Below are 23,574 nucleotides of genomic sequence, written 5' to 3'. Positions count from 1 at the left end.
CTATCTGCCATTTCAGGCATCCACTGGGGTCTTGAAACATATCCCCCGTGGATGAAGGGGGACCACTCTATTGAGTGTTCAGAATAATGACTCTTACTAATATTATGAAAAATTTAATTACCCTTTTCCATAAAGTTCTTTTCTTACAGTACATGGAAAATGTTTTTGTCTCATGAATCATTTGCCTAAAATGTAACAGAATATGGATTTGTTTCCATTACAGGATAAAAGAGTCAGATCATGCTGAACATAACTGTGCAATGCTACATGCACGTGGACTTTCATCAGACCAGTGTGGATCTTCAAAAATATATCATTGTAAGCATAAGCTTTAGAAGTAAAGCGTTTGCATTTGCAGTGCATCAGATAAATTTTATATTTCTGAAAATAGAAATAATATTATGATTGCATAAATCTTAAAATGAATTATGTTATGTGCTCTAATAAGAAAATTCTAAATCAATTATTGAAGTAGGATACACACAATTACTAAAGTACAGATATCCTAGCATTTGTGTCGGGCTCGTTTTGCGCAACACGATATTTGTAGTATTCAGCCTTTCTAAAAGTTGCATGTTATATGAGTCAGTTTATATGAAGTATCAAGAACAAGCAAACCCATGGAGACACAAAGTAGAATAGTGGTTGCCAGTGCCTAAGGGAGGTGGAAATAGGAGATGATCACTAATTGCCAGAAAGTTTCTTTGTGTCACGATGAAAACTTTCTAAATTTCAGTAGTGGTGATGGTTGTAACTCTGTGAATATACTAAACATAGATTTTTAATCATTTTAAGTGGATGGAAATTTATGCTTTGTATGTGACACTTCAATAAAGCTATCCAGAAAAAAAAAAAAAGCCTCTCGTGGGATTGTTTGTGACTGCATTTATTCTCTAATTTTCAAAGATTAACTTCTTCATAATATTGACTTTTCTAATCAACATAAAGTGTTTCCTTCAGTGTACTGTGTTATCTTTAATTTCTCTCTATCGTATTTTGTATTTTGGGGGATTAAAGTCGTACAGAAATTTAGGTATTTTATATTCATGCTTTTGTAAATGGCATCCTGATTCTAAAATTCCCTTTAGTAATTTTGTTGTTATAAATAGAAATACAATTGATGTCTGCATTTTGATTTTATATCTACTTATTCCACTGATTTTATATATTGAAATCTATTATGTCAACTATTGATTTTTTTCTGGGTGTTCTATATAAAGAACATTTTATCTGCAAATCATCACACTTTTATTTGCTTTAATCCACATGCTATAACTTAGTTTTATTTTCATTTATTTTCACTGGCTAGGGTTTTATACCCATAGTTGAATAGAAGATACAATCAAAGTTCTGTGTGTATCATTTGTATCGTTTTCTGGTTTTGGCAAACAATACTTCAACATGTTATTCATATTTACAAAGCTTGTTTTTTTTTCATGCTATCTTTCTCATATCGAAGCAGTTTTATAATATTTCTATTTTCTAATAGATTTTATCAATTGTACCATTTTTACTAATTTGTATCAGTTGGAGTGATATATGTTTTGTTTATATAACATTTTATAAACTACTTTTATTGTTTCAAATGTTAAATGAGGCTTTGTTTTTGAAATAAATTCATGATGATCATTGTATATTTCCCACGTAAAATATCAGTGCTGGCCAGGTGCGGTGGCTCACGTCTGTAATCCCAGCACTTTGGGAGGCTGCAGTGGGCGGATCACGAGGTCAAGAGGTCGAGACCATCCTGGCCAACATGCTGAAACCCCATCTGTACTAAAAATACAAAAATTAGCTGGGCGTGGTGGCGCACACCTATAAACCCAGCTACTCGAGAGGCTGAGGCAGGAGAATCACTTTAAACTGGGGTCCGAGGTTGAAGTGAGCCGAGAGTGCACAACTGTACTCCAACCTGGTGACAATAGGAGACTCTGTCTTAAAAAAAAAAATTGGTGCATATGTGTTTTATGTAGGGTAAGAATTGTTTCTTCATCCATGTTCACAAGGATATTTGACCATGTTTTTATTCATAGCTATATACTTGAAAGGTTTTGGTATCCAGGCTATCTCGGGAAGAATTTCTGTTTTTCTATAACCTGGAAGCATTTGTTGAGAGTACCGCTTTATTTTTAAATGTTATCATTCACTGTTATGCCATCTGTTTGTAGACTATTTTTGTAGAAAAGTTTATGTCTAAACTGAATTTCTTTAATACATGTAGGATATACTCAGATTTCTATTTGAGATACTGCATTTGGTAATGAGTATTTATGAATTTTCTATTTCATATAGACATTAAAATGTAATAAAAATATACTTTTATTGCCTCTAAATAACTGTACAGACCATAATGGTATTTCCATGTTTAATCTAGAAATAGGCCAGTTCTGGTGGCTCAAGCCTATAATCCCAGTACTTTGGGAGGCATCACTGTGCCCAGCCCTTATCAATTTTTTAAAATGTTAAATTTATTATTTTTGTGGATGTGTTAATAGGTGTATATTCTTAGTAGTCTTTCATCAAAATTTAAAGGTATTTTCAATGAAAATACCTTTGGCCTTTCTCTTCTCTCTATTGTAACTTTATTCTTTATTGTGATTTTTTACTGTTTATTCATTTATTTCTTATACATTACTTGTATTTAATTTTAGCTTTTCTATTTTTAATTTATTTCAGTGCATTCACAGGTAATTTAATTTTTAGGCCATCTTTTGTAATATATGTACATTGAGGGCAATCAGTTTTACAAGAAAGATTTTCTTTTCTCCTTATAATTAATATAAAAATTGTGACCATTCATTTTGATAATTTCGTTCACCCATATGTTATTTAGACATGTATTACTGAATTTAAAACCATGTAAGGTTGGCAGATTTTTTTTATTGACTTCTGTGGTAGGTAAACTGTAGTTAGAACATTTTCTATAAAGCTGGAAATATTCTTCATCTTTGTACACCAAGATGTGGCTAGTGTGCTGAGAAACTGGTTTTACATGTTCTTTATTTTGTATTAATTAATGCTGTATTAGAATAGCTATTTTTTAACTGTCCACTGGCCAAGCTTGGCTACTGGTACTACATTGAAATCGTAGTCCTATATTTTTTACTAATATGCTTAGAATTATGAGCTTATAGTATATTTGGGAAAAATATGTGAAATTAAATATGTGAATATTCTACATATGTGTGAGTGTGTGCATATGAGTGATAACTACTTGTCTAGTTCTAATCTTTCTATAGGCTCCCTGGCCTGTTTATGTGTTAAGCACTGAGAGAAAAGTGTTTAAAAATCCCATTTATGATTGTCTACTTATTCACCTTATTCAATTATATGTTGAACTTGTATCATTAGGTACATGCAATGTTAAAAATGTATATTACTAGTGGTTTGGAAAGTTAATCTAACATTATGAAGCATGCTTCTTTAATTCCAGTAAAGGGCTTGCCTTATATTAAGACAGCACATTAACTGTAATAGTGTTCTACCAGTTCGTAAGGCATGGTAGTTTTAAATATTTACTTCATCTTTTCTTTTAAATATTCAGTTTTAATTCAGTAGTACAAAAGTAGGTGTATAGTTATTGGGTACAGGTCGTTTGAGACAGACCGTGCAAGTGCATAATAATACATCCAATGGAAAAATGGTGTATCCATCTCCTAAGGGATTTATCCTTTGTGTACAATCTAATATACTCTTTAATTATATTTAAAAGGTACAATTTAAATTTAATCGACGATTTGGCAAGAAAAAAAAAGTGACCTTGGCTATCAAACACAGGCTCATTCATCCTTCTAATATTTATAGCCTTAATAAGCATTTTCACCTCCATACTACTACCCTTCCACACCTTCTCAAAGTCTCGGTAAACAGCCTCTACTCGTCTCCCATGATTCAATTGTTTGATGTTTAAATCCACAAGTAAGTGAGAGCATGTGAGGACCTGGTCTTTCTGTGACGCTTATGGACTAACATAGTACCCCTGGTTCCATTCATGTTTTAGCAGATGACAGGGTCTCATTCTTTCCTATGGCTGAAATTAGTCCATTGTTATATATACCAATTTTCTTGTCCATGTCCTCGTGGGGGCACTCATGAGCTTCCAGATCTGCTATTGTGAACAGTGCTGCAGCAAACCATGGGAGTACAGCTATCCCTCAGATTAACACTGATTTCTTTCTTTTGGGTATATACCTGGGAGTGGATGCCGATCAATCATATGGTAGCTCTACTTTCATATTCATTTTTCTTTATGCTTACATGAAAGGAAAGTCTCATAAAGACAACATTTCTTACTGAATATATACATTCTTTGCTTCTACATTCAAATTACTCTATATTTAATATAATTATCAATTTCTAAAAGATAATCCTTATGTATTTTATTTGTATTGAAATATAGAACCATAGGTGTTAATTATAACTTAATTTTATTACATTCTGATTGAACATTACCAAGTGTGTTTAAACTCTGTTGTTCCCTTATGTTTTCATAATAGACATTTTCATTGTTTACTTTCTACATGTAAACTTGTTAATTTAATACAATTTACACCAAACCTGCTGGCACTTGGATCTTGGACCTCCCTGCTCTGCCTTCAGTCTGTGGCCGAAGTCCCAGGAGCCCCTGTAAAACCACTGGTGTAAGTACAAGACTCCAAAGGCTGAAGAACTTGGAGTCTGATGTCCAAGGGCAGGAGGGTTGGAAGGAAGCATCCAGCACGGGCGAAGAATCAAAGTCGAACACTCAGCAAGCCAGCTTACCCCACCTTCTTCTAGCTGCTTTGTTCTACTGGCTCTGGCAGCCATTGGATGGTGCCCACCCACACTGAGGATGGGTCATCTTCGCCCAGTCCACTGACTCAAATATCAATCTCTTCTGCCAACACCATCACAGATACAGCCAGAAACAACACTTTACCAGCTATCCAGGCATCCTTCCATCCAATCCAGTTGACAACTAATATTAATCATTGTAAGTTCTGTATGTGTGTGTGTGTATTTAGGTCGTATCAACATATATATACACACACATCATATACAGTAAATTCTAATTACTCCAGTTATCTTATGTAATTTTTGTGTTCTTTTTATATATTTATTGTACCTTTGTATAAGCATAAATTTCATTCACATTAAATGCTCAAACAGTAGAAACCTGTATTTTGATTAACAAAGAACATGATATACAGTCACATGGCACAAAATGTTTTGGTCAATGACAGACTGCACATAGATAGTGGTCCCATTAGATTATTACGGAGCTGAAAAATTCCTATGACTTAGTGATGTCATAGCAATAGTTGCAGTACAGTGTATTATTCAAATGTCTGTGGTGATGCTGATGTAAACAAATTACCATGCTGCTAGTGGAATAAAGTATAGCACACACAATTACATACACTACATAACATTTGATAATGATAATACATAAACAGTGTTACTGGTTTATGTATTTAACGTAGTGTACTTTTAATTATTATTTTAGAGTGTACTCCTTTTACTTCTGCAAAATCAGTTACCTGAAAAACAACCTTGGGGAGGTCCTGCAGGAGGAATTCCAGAAGAAGGCCTTGTTACCATAGGAGAGGATGGCTGCACATGTGTTATTGTCTGAACCTTCCAGTGGGACAAGATGTGGAGGGGATGGCAGTGATATTGATCTGGATGACACTGTGTAGGCTTAGGCTAATGCGTGTGTTTGTGTTAGTTTTTTTAAAAGGTTAAAAGAAAATTAAAATGAAAATAGAAAAAAGCTTGTAGAATAAGAATACAAAGAAAATGGTTTTCAAGGCAGTGCAATTTCTGTTTTAAATAAAGGATATGTAAAAGAGGCAGAAAGTTTTAAAATTGAAAATTTAGAAACCAGCAAAGTTGCAGTAAGCTAAAGTTAATTTATTATTAGCTAAAGAAAAAAAGCGCTGCATAACTATAGTGTACCCTAGTGTAGAGTTTATGAATCCTGCAGTAGCGTGCTATAATATCCTAGGCCGTGACTTTCACCTGCTCCTCACTGACTCACCCAGGAAAAATGCCATTTCTGCAGGCTTCATTCATAGTCAGTGCCCTATAAAAGCATGACATTTTTCCCCTTTTTTTAAAACCATATTTTACTGTTTTTTTATGTTTATGTATGATTAGATAAACAAAAATTATCATTCTGTTCATTGCTTACGTTATTCACTACAGTAACATGTTGTACAGGTTTGTATCCTTGGAGCAATAGGCTATCCCGTATAACATAGGTGTGTAGTAGCTGTACCATCTAGGTTTATGTAAATACATTCTATGATGTTGACTCAGGGATGAAATTGCCTAAAGACACATTCCTCAGAAGTATCCCTGTCATTAAGCAAACAATAACAGTATAACACTATTTAATGGAAAACTCCAAGTGGATGTTTGTAGCAGTAGTAGATATCAGTATTTCAAACTTAAATAGAAAACATTAGTGAATGATATGTTATGTGGCATCTTTAGTGAATGATTTTACTGTTTTAATTCCATAATATGACTAACAGAAAAAACCTAGTTAATGAAAATGTAATAAAATGTACATATAAAAAATTTACTTGTAATAGAAATAGATACAATATAAACACAAGCATATATGCATATAACATTATTAATTTATTTTGTGAAAATAGATTACAAAATATTTTACAGAAAAACATATACATCTACCAACATTAGCCATGCTGATGGAAGGGCAAATAATAATTCTCAATGCAAAGAAATAAATATGGATTTAAATTTCAACTTTTTAGATTTTAGAGAATGGCCAGGCACAGTGGCTCACGCCTGTAATCCCAGCACTTTGGAAGACCGAGGCAGACGGATAATGAGGTCAGGAGATTGAGACCATCCTGGCTAACACGGTGAAACCTCGTCTACCAAAAATACAAAAAATTAGCTAGGCATGCTAGTGCACGTCTGTAATCCCAGCTATTTGGGAGGCTGAGGCAGGAGAATCACTTGAGCCCAGGAGGCGGAGGTTGCAGTGAGCCGAGATGGCACCACTGTACTCCTGCCTGGGCAATAGAATTATGCATAAACATTCCCCCTTTTCTTGATAGAAAATAAATGATGAAAAGATTTTATTTAATACGACTAGATAATTTATAGTTTTTTTTCCTGATATTCGTATACCATTTTTAAAAAATTTTTGTTTACTTATTTTTGAGACAAGGTCTGGCTCTGTCACCCAGGCTGCAGTGCTGTGACACTAACTCAGTTCACTACAGCCTTGACCTCCAGGGCTCAAGCGATCTCCAGTCTCAGCCTCCAGTGCAGCTGGGACTACAAGCAAACACCAGCATCCTCGGCTAATTTTTTTTTTTTTTTTTTTTAAGAGATGGGGTTTCATCCTGTGTATCATGCTGACCTCAAACTCCTCAGCTCAAGTGATTCTGGATGCTGGGATTAGTAACATGAGCTATCACGCCCCGGCACTCATGTATCATTTTACTTATGTTTTAAAATCTCTGTTTTCTGTCCTCCCCATTTTAAGTAGGTGATATCTTAAAAATTGCTTTTACCTCCCTACTTGGTTTAACTTAAGCTTTAATCATTTACAACAAATATTTCTATTAAAATGGAGACAATAAGTCATGATTAGAGAAGGAATCAGTGAACAATATTGTAGGTAGTTTTTTATTATATCAGTCTCTGGCATAGAGATATAGTTCAGTATTGTTTAATATTTTATTCTTTCAAGAGACATTTATTTTAATCAGAGGAATCTGGTTAACTTACATAAAGAAGAAAATGAATGAGGGAATTTTAAGAACTACGGCAAAGAAATCAAGAAGATAAGTTTGAAAATTCATGTCAGTTACAATTAAGTTGAAAATGTAGCATTTTCTCAAAACAGTGACAAGTACATTAAATTCCGATTGATAAGATTATTTAAATTTTTTATTATGATAACAGTGATAGAGGTGTATGATAAAGAAGTATATAATGCCAACTTTTAGGCACCTTGTCTAAATGTAGAAAGTAGCCATCTATGATACTTTTAAAAAGTTACAAGATTTTGGTGTTTGTGACTGAGATGGAAACAATCAACTCCATGGGTCAAATCTCTGCTCTCCGCCCATCCTGTCGACTATAAAAATAATTTCTAAGAGGCACTGAAAATGGACAGACTAAACGACACAATAGCCACCCAAAGTCTCCTATATTCTAAAGTGTGTGATGAGATAAACTGATTCAAAATAACCCTAGGGTGAGAATTTCCTGTTCAAATCTGAAGTAACACATTGGTGAGGAATCTACTTTTTCCACTTTTGCCTCACTGTGACCCTTCAAAGGGCAGTCTGTGAAGATCACAGATAAGGTTTGTGTCTTTAAGAGGTAACCTGACCTCCCCACTGAAGGGCGTGTGGCTTTCTGGTGACAGAAGGTATGTGTTGCTACTCTCCCTGTTTCTCTACTTGCTCGTCTCATTTAGTAGAAGATTGTAAATACTGGCTGTGATGCACCTGAGGTAAAGTTTATATAGACTAAAATCAAGGTAGAACTCTCTTCATGTGGATAATTCAAAGTGAAAAACGAGCCAAAATATAAATTAATTTATTTTGTGAATAATATTGCAAAATTATTCACATTATTGCACATTATTGCCTGTGGAGAATCACTCAAGTAGATGCATACACAATAATAGGTTTGCCAATCAATGTAATTCAGAGTGAAACCCATAACCATCATGACAATGAACAATTAATTTTGGATTTTATAATCATTACTGGCTTAACTGTATATTACACTTAGACCAACCTCTAAAAATTTTTTTTTTAATGGATACCTCAAATTGTGAATGTCCCAAACGTTAATTCCCAATCTCATACCTGGATTTAATGAACGTAGTTTTAATTTTTAATAAAAGCAAGGATGAAATCATTTCCATAAAATGCAAATCTGTCCTGAATTTTAAACAATTAGAAGACTTAAAACAATTGAACCAAACATTGCAAAACACATGTACCACACTGACATGAGATGCCTAATTAATGAGTTATTTTACACACTCTAATGCTAATCAGAAATAATAAAATGGCAATTATGTTAAAAATAGGTAAAATATATATTATATATTCAGTGCTCACATGTGCCAGGTTGTGTGTTTAGTTTTGCATGCATTATACTTTATAAATTATTTTTCCCAATGTAGATTAGTAAGCTAGGTTAGTAGACACACAGTAATTTAGTAAAGATCACCCATTATAACTTGCAAAGCTAGAATTAACTGTAGTCTCACTGACTACAGAGCTCATTGACAAGATTATTAAATTACATTATCTGAACTATTACAATTACTGATATAACCAAAGCGACCCTCACTGACTTCGACAACCATAGGAGCTTTCTGAAAGTTTGATTGGACACTGTTCTTCCACAGATGGCCCACACGTTTATTTATCATTTTAAGTTTTCCAATTTTAGTCCTTAAATCAATTACCAATTTCTTGTGTAAAAGAAGCAATTCAAAATGCATTTTGTTTTCAATAGTATTTACTTTATGCATAGAGTAATGTACTGTTTTACAAGATATAAGATATATTTTAAAATCTTAATGAATTTTCTAATTTCCTAATTTAGAAAAAAAATCATTTGACAATACCTCATGTCCTTTTGAAAATGAATTTTAGTATAAGAAGTTATTCTATATGCTAACAGAACTATTTTATCTTATGGCACAATATGCTTAATCATCAGTGAATCTTAAAACTATCATAAAAAATAGTGTACGTGTATTTCTAAATACAGTATTTTAATTGTTAACATATGCATTCTATTGGTGCTAAATATTTTGAAGAATTTAAACTTAATTTAATACAAATTTTTTTCATGAACTTCCTAGTTCTCACAGGTTTAATGTTTTATTGTTTCCACTAGTAATATTATGTCAAATACAGAATACTTCTAAAAAAATACCAATTATATCATGTGATTTTGCTTAAAGCTTTAGGAAATTAGTACCAGCATTTTACATTGGTTAACAGCAAAGTAAACATTACTGCTCAGCCCCAACACATGCAGATTGCCTGTACCAGGGATCCTGTCAAAACATACACCGTTCATAGCTTCTTAAGTGCAGTTATCACAGAGCACAGTCCCTGGCATCACACAGCTGCAGACATGAATAAACAAAGAGGAACCTTCTCAGAAGTGAGTCTGGCCCAGGATCCAAAGAGGCAGCAAAGGAAACCTAAAGGCAATAAAAGCTCCATTTCAGGAACCGAACGGGAAATATTCCAAGGAGAATTAAACCTTCAAAATCCTTCTCTGAATCATCAAGGGATTGATCAAATATATGACTGCCAAGGTAACACATTAAATAGATCTTCAATACTATTGTTCTAGGACGTGCAGTTGAGTGCAGAAGAGTGGGGAAAGATTAGGGAATATTCTGCACTTGTGAGAATCAGAGTTCATAATTGGGATCTTATATTCTAATATGACATCAGAAGACTAATTTTCTTCGGGCATTGTTCAACCGTAATCTGCGATCCACTCATGGAACATTATATTTACTGAAGATGAACTGGAATATTCTGAGAGAAAGATTACCAGAGTAGGTGTAGACTTAGAGGCCAGAGTTTATCATTATGTTTCCCTGTGCATGTGGGTTCTCTAGTATGGAATCCTCATCAACTCTCTATCTCCCCTCTCTCAGTGCCTCTGTTTCTCTCCCTGCAGGTTTACTGCCACCTCCAGAGAAGCTCACTGCTGAGGTCCTGGGAATCATTTGCATTGTCCTGATGGCCACTGTGTTAAAACAATAGTTCTTATTCCTCGTAAGCGTATTTTGAAAGATTAGACGGGAAAGTTTTACTTTAATGCTTGGAAGTGCCTCAAAATATTTCATACTGTTGAAGAATAGAACTCTCATTGTAGTGTTTATTTCAGAGATCTATTACTTCATTTATTTTAATAGAAAAGTTAATTTTATTAAAGATTTTCCCCATTTTAAATAACATACAAAGTTTCAAAGTAAGAAACTAAACCCATTATGGTTTATCTAGATATTAGTTTTACGAAAATCATTTTAATTTTCTATTACAGTCCTGGAGCAGAGCAATTCTTCCCCGAATACAAGAACCCAGAAAGGTACATTTTATTTTCAACGTTCAGATATTAGTATAATTTGGACCCAAAAGTAATATGGTTATTCTAAATTTTCACAACATAAATAACAAAATCATTGTAGAGAATATGTGTTTATTTTGTGTGTGTGCAATCTATCTATATATATACACACACACACATACACAATGTATTTTCTGAATTCGTAATTCAAATACATGCTATAGGAGAAAAGTATTTAGAAAACAAAGTAATTTTGAAAGTGGTTGCATCAAATACTACAAGAGATGGTGAAGTTTTGTGCTAAAGTCTTTAAAATATTTCTTTCGAAGATCTATTCATTTATTTTATAGAAAAGTGAATTTTATTAAAGATTGTTCCCGTTTTAAATAACACACAAAGTTTCAAAGTAAGAAACTAAACTCATTATGATTTATCTAGATATTAGTTTTACAAAACTCATTTTAATTTTCTATTACAGTCCTGGAGCAGAAAATTCTTTCCCGAATACAAGAACCCAGAAAGGTACACTTTCATTTTCAACGTTCTGATATTAGTACAATTTATATTTTGTGTCTGGTTTAAGGCATGTAAAGGAATAATGGCATTTTGCAGAAAATAAGCCATAAAATTCAGCCATAAACATTTGTAAACAAATATTATAAGGCAGCATTTCCTTTTCTCCAATAAGTAGAAATACTCACTTAAAATCATTCTACCCTCTTTCTCCCAATTAACAGAAGTTTCCTACTGCTATGAGATGATATGAAATGAATAATTTTACTATCCTAAAAAAGCAGTTGTGTGTCAGTGATGTTCAAGACATGTGTAGAGTGTATTTTTGTTTGTTGGTTTGCTTCATATGGGAACACAATTAGGGATGAGAGGCTAACCCTTGTCTGTGCATGTGTGTATGACTGACTCGGCTATTAAAAAATATATATTTATAAGCCTGTAAGGATGCATAAATATGTTAAGCACATATAGGTTCATACTGTTGCAAATATGTAAACTAATTTTCATTTGTAAACATTCATATTGTTCTGCATAGTAATTCATATCTTTATTTAGCACGTCATTGTGGCCATTGTCCTGAGGAGTGGATTACATATTCCAACAGTTGTTATTACATTGGCAAGGAAAGAAGAACTTGGGCAAAGAGTTTGCTGGCCTGTGCTTCAAAGAACTCCAGTCTGCTTTCTATAGATAATGAAGAAGAAATGGTAAGATATAAATGTTTCAAAGATTTTATGAAAAGCTTCTTTCAGTGAATAAAACATTTGTAGTAAACATCCATATGTGTGTACATATATTTATCTTATATATTTTCAAGTTTATGCATTATTCAATTGATTGACTTAATGTTTTAAAGTTATATACTGCTAATGTACTTTTATTTTCAGTTTTGCTTTTCAAGGAAAACCATGCTTCTGTAAATACTTTGAATACACAATAAATGTTTCTATCTAATTTTAACAGGCATGATATGATCTGGTCATGCAGATTGATCACAAAGTGAATGAATTTATCTGATACAAGTCAGATCATGAAATAAAAGTTTCCAGCTCTAACAGTTCCACCCCTTTGTATACACTCATCACTTATCCTGACTCCTCTCCAAAACACTGTCTTGACTTTTAATATTATAAATAACATTTGCCAATTCTTGAATTTATACAAAGGGAATCATACAATGTGAATTTCATGTCTGTGTTTTTCACTCCTATCTGATATTTCTGCAATTCCTCCATATTATTGCAGTTATCAGTAGTATGTTACTGTTCACTGCTGTACTATGTGCAAAGAACACTAAGAATCCATTGAGTCCTTGTCTCTGGATGGGGAAGTGGGTCTCCTGCCTTCAGGGACAAAGAGAACCCTGGGTGCTGCACTGGTAGTCATGGGGTCGCTTTGCTGATCCTCCTCACCCACATCCACCCTGGTGTCTCTTGGAATGAGAAGGAAGCACTTCCTCTGGCTGTATTGATAGCAGGTCTCCTGGTAGATCATCCTCGCCAGTGATACCAGCCTCCCCTGGTGTTGTGGAGGGGACTCCCCTTCAATACAGAGCAGGAGTGAGCTTTGCTGGGCCTCCTCCTGTTGCCAGGTTGAGTGCGGGGAAACAGCAGGCCTAGGTCACCTTCTTCTGTCGGGTGGGAAACTTAACATGCTCGCTCAGATACTTTGTTGATTCCTGATGCTAGGGTCCCAGACAATTTCATTTTCCTCTTTCCACCTTTCAGAGTTCTCCATTGCTTTTGTCTTTCATTAATCCCAGAGTTTATAGTTATTTTTAGTAGAGAGTAGCAGAGAGAGATGGGTCTACACCACCTGGTCAGGACCACTGTTATTCCACCAAAACCAAATCAGATAAAAAAATGAGGATTTATCTAGTTAAAGAATGGTGTGGTGCCCAGAAAACCCAATTTGTATCTTTTATGTCATTTATTTCTGAATGACAACCTCTCATTTCTCTTCTAAATCTCCAACTCTGGGAAATACAGTACAAATATAGATTGTTTTAGTCACAGTATCTGGAGGAATGAATGCACAGTATCAGGAAACTTATTTAAATCCTTCCTGTGTTTATTCAGTCAATTGGGGTAACTATTATAATGCAAGAATTAAAATGTCTTTATTAACATGAAAATAACAATGAAAGTACTAAGTATAAACATTGAAGAGTTCATTTATATCAAAATCATAAACATTTATGAAAGTTTTTGGTACTGCAAATAGTGATTTTCAACTTTAATATATTGTTTTTATAATGTTTTCATAATTATTATTTAAGTGAAAATTCTTTCTTTTCTTTTAGAAATTTCTGACCGCCATTTTATCTTCCTCATGGATTGGTGTGTTTCGTAACAGCAGTCATCATCCATGGGTGACAATCAACGGTCTGACTTTCAAACATGAGTAAGTTGTTTTGTACGGTGCTATATAAATATATACATATATAAAGGATAAATTCAGAGGAGTAATATGAATAAATTTATGTGGAATCATTGACATGAAGAAAGATGTGGAAAGTTAGTGAACTGTTGACATAAATATTTTACAATAGACCATAGTAGTCCCTATATGTCAACTGCTCGTCGGTCAGCTAATAACCCTCTTGGTTATGAGATGGACCAGGGGCATCCAATCTTTGGCTTCTGTGGGCCACATTGGAAGAAGAATAGTCTTGGGCCACACATAAAATATGCTAACACTAACAATAGCTGATGAGCTAAAACAAACAAACAAAAAAAATCACAGAATGTTTTCAGAAAGTTTATGTATTTAAGTTGGGCCACATTCAAAGTTGTCCTGGGTCACATGCGGCCCGTGGGCAGCGAGTTGGACAAGCTTGAGATGGACTATCAGGGAATTGCAGAGCTTGTTTTTATTAAAAAGCCACGCTTACTTTTTTCCTTAAGAATATCCTCAAAGCACAAGAGTAGTGCTGTTGGCATATTGCTATAATTTTTTATTAGTAGTTATTGTTGTCAATCTCTTATTGTGCCTAATTTAGAAATTAAACTTTATCATAGTTATGAATGTGTAGAGAAAACATAATCTCTCTATAGATTCTGTACTATCTGCCATTTCAGGCATCCACTGGGGTCTGGAAACATATCCCCTGTCGATGAAGGGGGACCACTCTATTGAGTGTTCAGAATAATGACTCTTACTAATATTATGAAAAATTTAATTACCCTTTTCCATAAAGTTCTTTTCTTACACTACATAGAAAATGCTTTTGTCTCATGAATCATTTGCTTAAAATGTAACAGAATATGAATTTTTCTCCATTACAGGATAAAAGACTCCGATAATGCTGAACATAACTGTGCAATGCTACATGCACGCGGACTTTCATCAGACCAGTGTGGAACTTCAAAAATATATCATTGTAAGCATAAGCTTTAGAAGTAAAGCGTTTGCATTTGCAGTGCATCAGATAAATTTTATATTTCTGAAAATAGAAATAATATTATGATTGCATAAATCTTGAAATGAATTATGTTATGTGCTCTAATAAGAAAATTCTAAATCAATTATTGAAATAGGATATACACAATTACTAAAGTACAGATATCCTCGCATTTGTGTCGGGCTCGTTTTACACAACATGATATATGTGGTATTCAGCCTTTCTAAAAGTTACATGTTATATGAGTCAGTTTATATGAAGTATCAAGAACAAGCAAACCCATGGAGACACAAAGTAGAATAGTGGTTGCCAGTGCCTAAGGGAGGTGGAAATAGGAGATGATCACTAATTGATAGAACGTTCCTTTGTGTCATGATGAAAACTTTCTAAATTTCAGTAGTGGTGATGGTTGTAACTCTGTGAATATACTAACCATCATTGATTTTTAATCATTTTAAGTGGATGAAATTTATGCTTTGTACATGACACTTCAATAAAGCTATCAGGAAAAAAAAAAAAAGCCTCTCATGAGATCGTTTGTGACTGCATTTATTCTCTAATTTTCAAAGATTAGCTTCTTTATAATATTGACTTTTCTAATCAACATAAAGTATTTCCTTCAATGTACTGTGTTATCTTTAATTTGTCTCTATTGTATTTTGTATTTTGGGGGATTGAAGTCATACAGAAATGTAGGTATTTTATATTCATGCTTTTGTAAATGGCATCCTGATTCTAAAATTCCCTTTAGTAATTTTTGTTGTTACAAATAGAAATACAATTGATGTCTGCATTTTGATTTTGTATCTACTTATTCCACTGATTTTATATATTGAAATCTATTATGTCAACTATTGATTTTTTTCTGGATGTTCTATATAAAGAGCATTTTATCTGCAAATCATCACACTTTTATTTTTTTCAATCCACATGCTATAACTTAGTTTTATTTTCATTTACTTTCACTGGCTAGGGTTTTATACCCATAATTGAATAGAAAGTGCAATCAAAGTTCTGTGTGTATCATATGTATCATTTCCTGGTTTTGGCAAAAAATACTTCAACATGTTATTCATATTTACAAAGCTTGCTGGGTTTTTTTCATGCTATCTTTCTCATATTGAAGCAGTTTTATAATATTCCTATTTTCCAATAGCTTTTTATCAATTGTTGTAACATTTGTATTTGTATCAGTTGGAGTGATATATGTTTTCTTTATATAACGTTTTTATAGGCTACTTTTATTGTTTCAAATGTTAAACCAGCTTTTGTTTCTGAAATAAATCCATGATGATCGTTGTATATTTCCCTCATAAAATATCAGTGCTGGCTGGGTGCGGTGGCTCACGTCTGGAATCCCAGCACTTTGGGAGGCTGAGGCAGGTGGATCACAAGCTCAGGAGATCGAGACCATCCTGGTCAACATGCTGAAACCCCATCTGTACTAAAAATACAAAAATTAGCTGGGCGTGGTGGCGCACACCTATAGGCACCTATAGGCTGAGGCAGGAGAGTCACTTTAAACTGGGGGTCCAAGGTTGCAGTGAGCCGAGAGCACACAACTGCACTCCAACCTGGCGACAGAGGGAGTTTCTGTCTCAAAAAAAAAAAAAGTGGATATATATTTTATGTAGGGTAAGATTTATTTCTTCATCCATGTTCACTAGGATATTTGACCATGTTTCAAGTTTATTAACTTGAAAGATTTTGGTATCAAGGCTATCTTGGGAAGAATTTCTGTTTGTCTGTAACCTGAAAGCATTTGGTGAGAGTACTGCTTTATTTTTAAATGTTATAATTCACTAGTAATGTCATCTGAGTTTGCAGACTATTTTTGTAGGAAAGTTTATGTCTAAACTGAATTTCTTTGATACATGTGGGATGTACTCAGATTTCTATTTGAGGTGCTGCATTTGGTAAAGAGTGTTTATGAATTTTCTATTTCATATAGACATTAAAATGTAATGAAAATATAGTTTTATTGCCTCTAAATAACTTTAAATACCATTATGGTATTTCCATGTTTAATCCAGAAATAGGCCAGTTGTGGTGGCTCAAGCCTATAGTCCCAGCACTTTGGGAGGCATCACTGTGCCCAGCTCTTATCAATTTTTTTAAATGTTAAATTTGTTATTTTTGTGGATATATTAGTAGCTGTATGTTTTTAGTAGTCTCATCAGATTTTAAAAGCGTTTTCATTGAAAATACCTTTGGTCTTGCTGTTCTCTCTATTGTAACATTCTTTATCGTGGCATTTTACTGTTTATTCATTTTTTTCTTATACATCACTTGTATTTAATTTTAGCTTTTCTATTTTTATTTTAGTGCATTTCAGTTAATTTAATTTTTAGGTCATCTTTTGTAATATATATGCATTACAAATCAGTTTTACAAGAGGGCAATCAGTTTTACAAGAAAGAGTTCTATTTTCCTTATAATTCATATAAAATTGTGACCATTCATTTTGATAATTTCTTTCACCTATATGTTATTTAGACATGTATTACTGAATTTAAAACCACGAAAGGTTGGCGGATTTTTTTTACTGACTTCTATCATAGGTAAACTGTAGTTAGAACATTTTCTGTGAAGCTGGAAATGTTCTTCATCTTTGTGTACAAAGATGTGGCTAGTGTGCTGAGAAACTAGTTTTACATGGTATTTATTTTGTATTAATTAAAATTGAAACTAGAATATCTATTTTTTAACTGTTCACTGGCCAAGCTTGGCTAGTGGTACTACATTGAAATCGTAGTCCTATAATTTTTACTAATATGCTTAGAGTTATGAGATTATACTTTATTTGGGAAAAATATGTGAAATTACACATGTGAGTATGCTACATATGTGTGAGTGTGTGCATATGAGTGATAACTACTTGTCTAGTTCTAATCTTTCTATAGGCTCCCTGGCCTGTTTATGTGTTAAGCACTGAGAGAAAAGTGTTGAAAAATCCCATTTATGATTGTCTACTTATTCACTTTCTTCAGTTATATGTTGAACTTGTATCATTAGGTACATGCAGTGATAAAAATGTATATTACTAGAGGTTTGGAAAAGAAATCTAACGTTATGAAGCATGCTTCTTCAATTCCAGTAAAGGGCTTGCCTTATATTAAGACAGCACATTAACTATAATAGTGGTCTACCAGTTTGTGAGATATGGTATGTGTTTTTAAATATTTTATCTTCATCTTTTCTTTTTTAAATATTTCAATTTTAATTTCAGTGGCTACATAGTAGGTGTATATGTTTCTTGGGCACATGTGCTGTTTTGACACAGACATGCAATGCATAATAATGACATCGTGTAAAGATGGTGTTTCCATCTTCCTAAGGGTTTATCCTTTGTGTTACAATTTAATTATACTCTTTAGTTATTTTTAAATGTACAATTAAATTATTATCCACTGTAGTGACCCTGTTGTGCTATCAAACACTAGGTCTTATTCATCCTTTCTAAATATTTTTATACTCATTAATTAAGCATTTTCACCTCCATACTACTACCCTTCCACTATCCTTCTCAATCTCTGGTAATCATCCTTCGACTCTGTCTCTCCATGAGTTCAATTGTTGTGATGTTTAAATCCCACAAGTAAGTGAGAGCATGTGATGACTGTCTTTCTGTGACTGGCTTATTTTACTTAACATAATGACCCCTGGTTCCATTCATGTTGTAGCAGATGACAGGGTCTCATTCTTTCTATGGCTGAATATTAGTCCATTGTTTATATATACCACATTTTCTTTGTCCATTCCTCTGTGGGTGGGCACTCATGTAGCTTCCAGATCTTGGCTATTGTGAACAGTGCTGCAGCAAACATGGGAGTACAGCTATCCCTCAGATACACTGATTTTCTTTCTTTTGGGTATATACCTGGGAGTGGGATTGCCGGATCATATGGTAGCTCTACTTTCATATTCATTTTTCTTTATGCTTACATGAAAGGAATGCCTCATAAAGACAACATTTATTACTGAATATATACATTCTTTGCTTTTACATTCAAATACTTTATACTTAATATAATGATGCATATCTAAAATATTATCCTTATGTATTTTATTTGTATGGAAATACATAAGGACTGGTATTAATTATAACTTAATTTTTATTACATTCTGATTGAACACTACCAAGTGTTTAAACTCTGTTGTTCCCTTATGTTTTCATAATAGACATTTTCATTGTTTACTTTCCACATGGAAACTTGTTAATTTAATACAACTTACTGCAAACCTGCTGGCACTTTGATCTTGGACCTCCCTGCTCTCTGAACTGTGCGTAATATATCTGTATGGTTAATACATTGCTTGGTTTTGATATTTTATGATACCAGTACAAACAAAGTGAGAGTCTCTCTATTTTATTTACCAATTAGCCTGTATCTGCTCCCCAAATTCTAATATAAATACTTATCTCAGTGTTGGAAACTTTATCATTAATACACTATTCAATATCCAATTAAGTATATCCACACAATTCCTTTACTTTAAGTCTTCTTTTGAATATCCAAGTTTTCGTTGGGAATCTGTGTTTAATCTATTGAAGATATCTAAATTTAATTTTATTTAGAGTTTGTAATAACTAATTCACTCCAATTTTTTAAATTCATTGAAAATTATTTTATTTCATGTTACATTAAAAGTATATTTTCACTTCTTCTTGACTTCCAACTTACCCATAACTCGTAGGAAACCAGATATTGTCATTATTTGCAATAGTCATAGTAATACATATGTACGTTCAGTGTTAGGGTTCTCCTGAGGGGCAGAACTAATAGGATACATGTATATATGAAGGGGAGTTTATTATGGAGAATTGGCTCACACAATCACAAGGCCAAGTCCCACAATAGGCCATCTTCAAGCTGGGGAAGAAAGAAGCCAGTAGTGGCTCAGTCCAAGTCAAAAGCCTCAAAAGCAGAGAAGCCAAAAGTGCAGCCTTCAGTCTGTGGCCGAAGTCCCAGGAGCCCCTGTAAAACCACTGGTGTAAGTACAAGACTCCAAAGGCTGAAGAACTTGGAGTCTGATGTCCAAGGGCAGGAGGGTTGGAAGGAAGCATCCAGCACGGGCAAAGAATCAAAGTCGAACACTCAGCAAGCCAGCTTACCCCACCTTCTTCTAGCTGCTTTGTTCTACTGGCTCTGGCAGCCATTGGATGGTGCCCACCCACACTGAGGATGGGTCGTCTTCGCCCAGTCCACTGACTCACATGTCAATCTCCTCTGCCAACACCGTCACAGATACAGCCAGAAACAACACTTACCAGCTATATAAGCATCCTTCCATCCAATCCAGTTGACATCTAATATTAATCATCGTAAGCTCTGTGTGTGTGTGTGTATTTATGTCATATAAACATATATACACACATATATATACACATCAAATAAATTCTACTTCAGTTCTCTTTTTTTGTTTTTATATATTTATTGTGCCTTTGTATACGCATACATTTCATTCACATTAAATGCTCAAACAGTAGAAACCTATATTATTTTGATTAACAAAGGACATGATATATAGTCACGTGCCACAAAATGATGTTTTGGTCAATGACAGACCAAATAATAAAGTATATATGATATATTGCTACTATAGTAGATAGATAGTGGTCCCACTAGATTATTACGGAGCTGAAAAATTCCTATGACTTAGTGATGTCATAGCAATAGTTGCAGTACGGTGTATTATTCACATGTCTGTGGTGATGCTGTTGTAAACAAATTACCGTGCTGCCAGTGGAATAATGTATATCACACACAATTACATGCACTACATAATATTTGATAGTGATAATACATGACAATGTTATTGGTTTATGTATTTGCTGTAGTATACTTTTAATTATTATTTTAGAGTGTACTCCTTCTACTTCTACAAAAACAATTAGCTGAAAAACAACCTTGGGCAGGTCCTGCAGGAGGAATTCCAGAAGAAGGCCTTGTTACCATAGGAGAGGACGGCTGCATATGTGTTATCGCCCATGAACCTTCCAGTGCAACAAGATGTGGAGGGGATGACAGTGATACTGTTCTTGCTGACACTGTGTAGGTTTAGGCTAATGTGTGTGTTTGTGTCTTAGTTTTTTTAAAAGAAAGGTTAAAAAGAAAAAATATTAAAATGGAAAATAGAAAAAAGCTTGCAGAATAAGAACATAAAGAAAATAGTTTTAAGACTGCAATTTGTGTTTTAAATATAGGGTAATTAAAAGAGGCAGAAGGTTTTATAAAATGAAAATTTAGAAACCAACAAAGTTGCAGTAAAGTTAATTTATTGTTAGCAAAAGATAAAACTGCTGCATAAATATAGTGTACCCTAGTGTAGAGTTTATAAATCCTGCAGTAGTGTGCTGTAATATCCTAGGCCTTGACTTTCACTGCTGCTTACTCACTGACTCACCCAGGGAAAATGCCATTTCCGTAGACTTCATTCATAGTAAAATATACCTACAAAAGGATGTCATTTTAACCTATTTTTAACCACATTTTACGGGTTTTTTTATGTTTATATATGATTAGATAAACAAAAATTACCATTCTGGTCACTGCTTACATTATTCACTACAATAACATGTTGTATGGGTTCGTATCCTTGGAGCAATAGGCTATCCCATATAACATAGGTGTGTAGTAGCTGTACCATCTAGGTTTGTGTATTTACCCTCTATGATGTTGACTCAGGGATGAAATTGCCTAGAGGCATATTCCTGAGACGTGTCCCTGTCATTAAGCAAACAATAACAGTATAACACTAATGGAAAACTCCAAGTGGATGTTTGTAGCAATAGTAGATATCAGCACTTTAAACTTAAATAGAAAACATTAGTGAATGATACGTTATGTGGCATCCTTAGTGAATGATTTTATTGTTTTAATTCTATAATGTGACTAACAGAAAAAATTAACCTAGTTTATGAAATATAAAAAAAGTAAATATGAATAAGTTTGCTTATAATAGAAATAGATACAATATAAACACAAGCATATATGCACAGCCCGGGCGACAGAGTGAGACTCCGTCTCAAAAAAAAAAGAAAAAAAAAAGAAAATATATTACAATATATTTTACAGAAAAACATCTATGCCTAGCCAACATTAGCCATGCTGATGGAAGGACAAATAGTAATTCTGATTGCAAAGAAATAAATATGGATTTAAATTTCAACATTTTAGATTTTAGAGAATGACTGGACACGGTGGCTCATGCCTGTAATCCCAGCACTTTGGGAAGCCGAGGCAGATGGATAACAAGGTCAGGAGATTGAGACCATCCTCGCTAACAGGGTGAAACCTCGTCTCTACAAAAATACAAAAAAAAATTCACTGGGCATGGTGGCGCATGTCTGTAATCCCAGCTACTCAGGAGGCTGAGGCAGGAGAATCACTTGAGCCCAGGAGACAGAGGTCGCAGTGAGCCAAGATGCAGCACTGCACTCCAGCCTGGGCAATAGAATCATGCATAAACATTCCCCCTTTTCTTGACAGAAAATGATGAAAGATTTTTATTTAATACAACGAGATAATTTATAGTATTTTCCTGATGTTCATATACCATTTATTTCTTTAAATTTTTGTTTATTTATTTTTGAGACAAGGTCTGGCTCTGTCGCCTAGGCTGCAGTGCAGCGACACTAACTTAGTTCACTGCAGCCTCGACCTCCAGGGCGCAAGCGATCCTCCCACCTCAGCCTCCAGAGCAGCTGGGACTACAAGCAAACACCGGCATCCTCAACTAATTTTTGTATTTGTTTTAAAGAGAAGGGGTTTCATCCTGTGGATCATGTTGGCCTCGAACTCCTGAGTTCAAGTGATTCTGGATGCTGGGATCACTGACATGAGCTACCACGCCCCGGCACTCGTACCATTTTACTTATGCTTTAAAAATCTCCGTTTTCTGGCTTCCCCATTTTTAAGTAGTTGATGTCTTTAAAATTGCTTTTACCTCCCTACATAGTTTAGCTTAAGCTTTAATCATTTACAACAAATATTTCTATTAAAATGCAGACAATAAGTCATGATTAGAGAGGGAATCAGTGAACAATATAGTGAGTAGTTTTTTATTATTGCAGTCTCTGGCATAGAGATATAGTTCAGTATTGTTTAATATTTTATTCTTTCAAGAGACATTTATTTTAATCAGAGGAATCTGGTTAACTTACATAAAGAAGAAAATGAATGAGGGAATTTTAAGAACTACGGCAAAGAAATCAAGAAGATAAGTTTGAAAATTCATGTCAGTTACAATTAAGTTGAAAATGTAGCATTTTCTCAAAACAGTGACAAGTGCATCAAATTCCGATTGACAAGATTATTATTTAAATTTTTTTATTATGATAGCAGTGATATTATTGGGGTATATGATAAAGAAGTATACAATGCCAAGTTTTAGGCACCTTGTCTAAATGTAGAAAGTAGCCATCTAAGATACTGTTAAAAAGTTACAAGACTTTGGTGTTCGTGACTGAGATGGAAGCAATCAACTCCATGGGTTAAATCTCTGCTCTCCCCCTATCCTGTCGACCATTAAAATAATTTCTCTCAGAGGCACTTGAAAATGGACAG

The 23,574-nt window shown here is 33.9% G+C and overlaps 1 protein-coding gene and 1 pseudogene across 2 annotated transcripts in view; both read left to right on the top strand.

Moving 5' to 3' along the window:
* LOC108542130 (NKG2-A/NKG2-B type II integral membrane protein-like) overlaps positions 1-1,028 on the top strand; it is a 6,192-nt gene extending 5,164 nt beyond the window's left edge. Inside the window, exon 5 of the mRNA XM_017892000.1 lies at positions 224-1,028. Coding sequence (XP_017747489.1) covers positions 224-335 — 112 coding nt within the window. The 3' untranslated portion in view covers positions 336-1,028. The remainder of the gene's footprint in view (positions 1-223) is intronic.
* Positions 1,029-10,087: 9,059 nt separating this feature from the next.
* LOC108542149 (NKG2-C type II integral membrane protein-like) lies at positions 10,088-16,274 on the top strand (annotated as a pseudogene). Its single transcript, XR_001889177.1, has 6 exons — positions 10,088-10,324; positions 10,699-10,796; positions 11,065-11,109; positions 12,157-12,308; positions 13,904-14,004; positions 14,889-16,274. The product of XR_001889177.1 is annotated as an NKG2-C type II integral membrane protein-like (transcript).
* Positions 16,275-23,574: the final 7,300 nt, after the last annotated feature.

The sequence above is a fragment of the Rhinopithecus bieti genome, unplaced genomic scaffold (genome assembly GCF_001698545.2).
Source record: "Rhinopithecus bieti isolate Rb0 unplaced genomic scaffold, ASM169854v2 scaffold_22452, whole genome shotgun sequence".
NCBI lineage: Eukaryota > Metazoa > Chordata > Mammalia > Primates > Cercopithecidae > Rhinopithecus > Rhinopithecus bieti.
The sequence above is the reverse complement of the archived record's forward strand: the minus strand, read 5'-3'. Positions and strand labels throughout refer to the sequence as shown.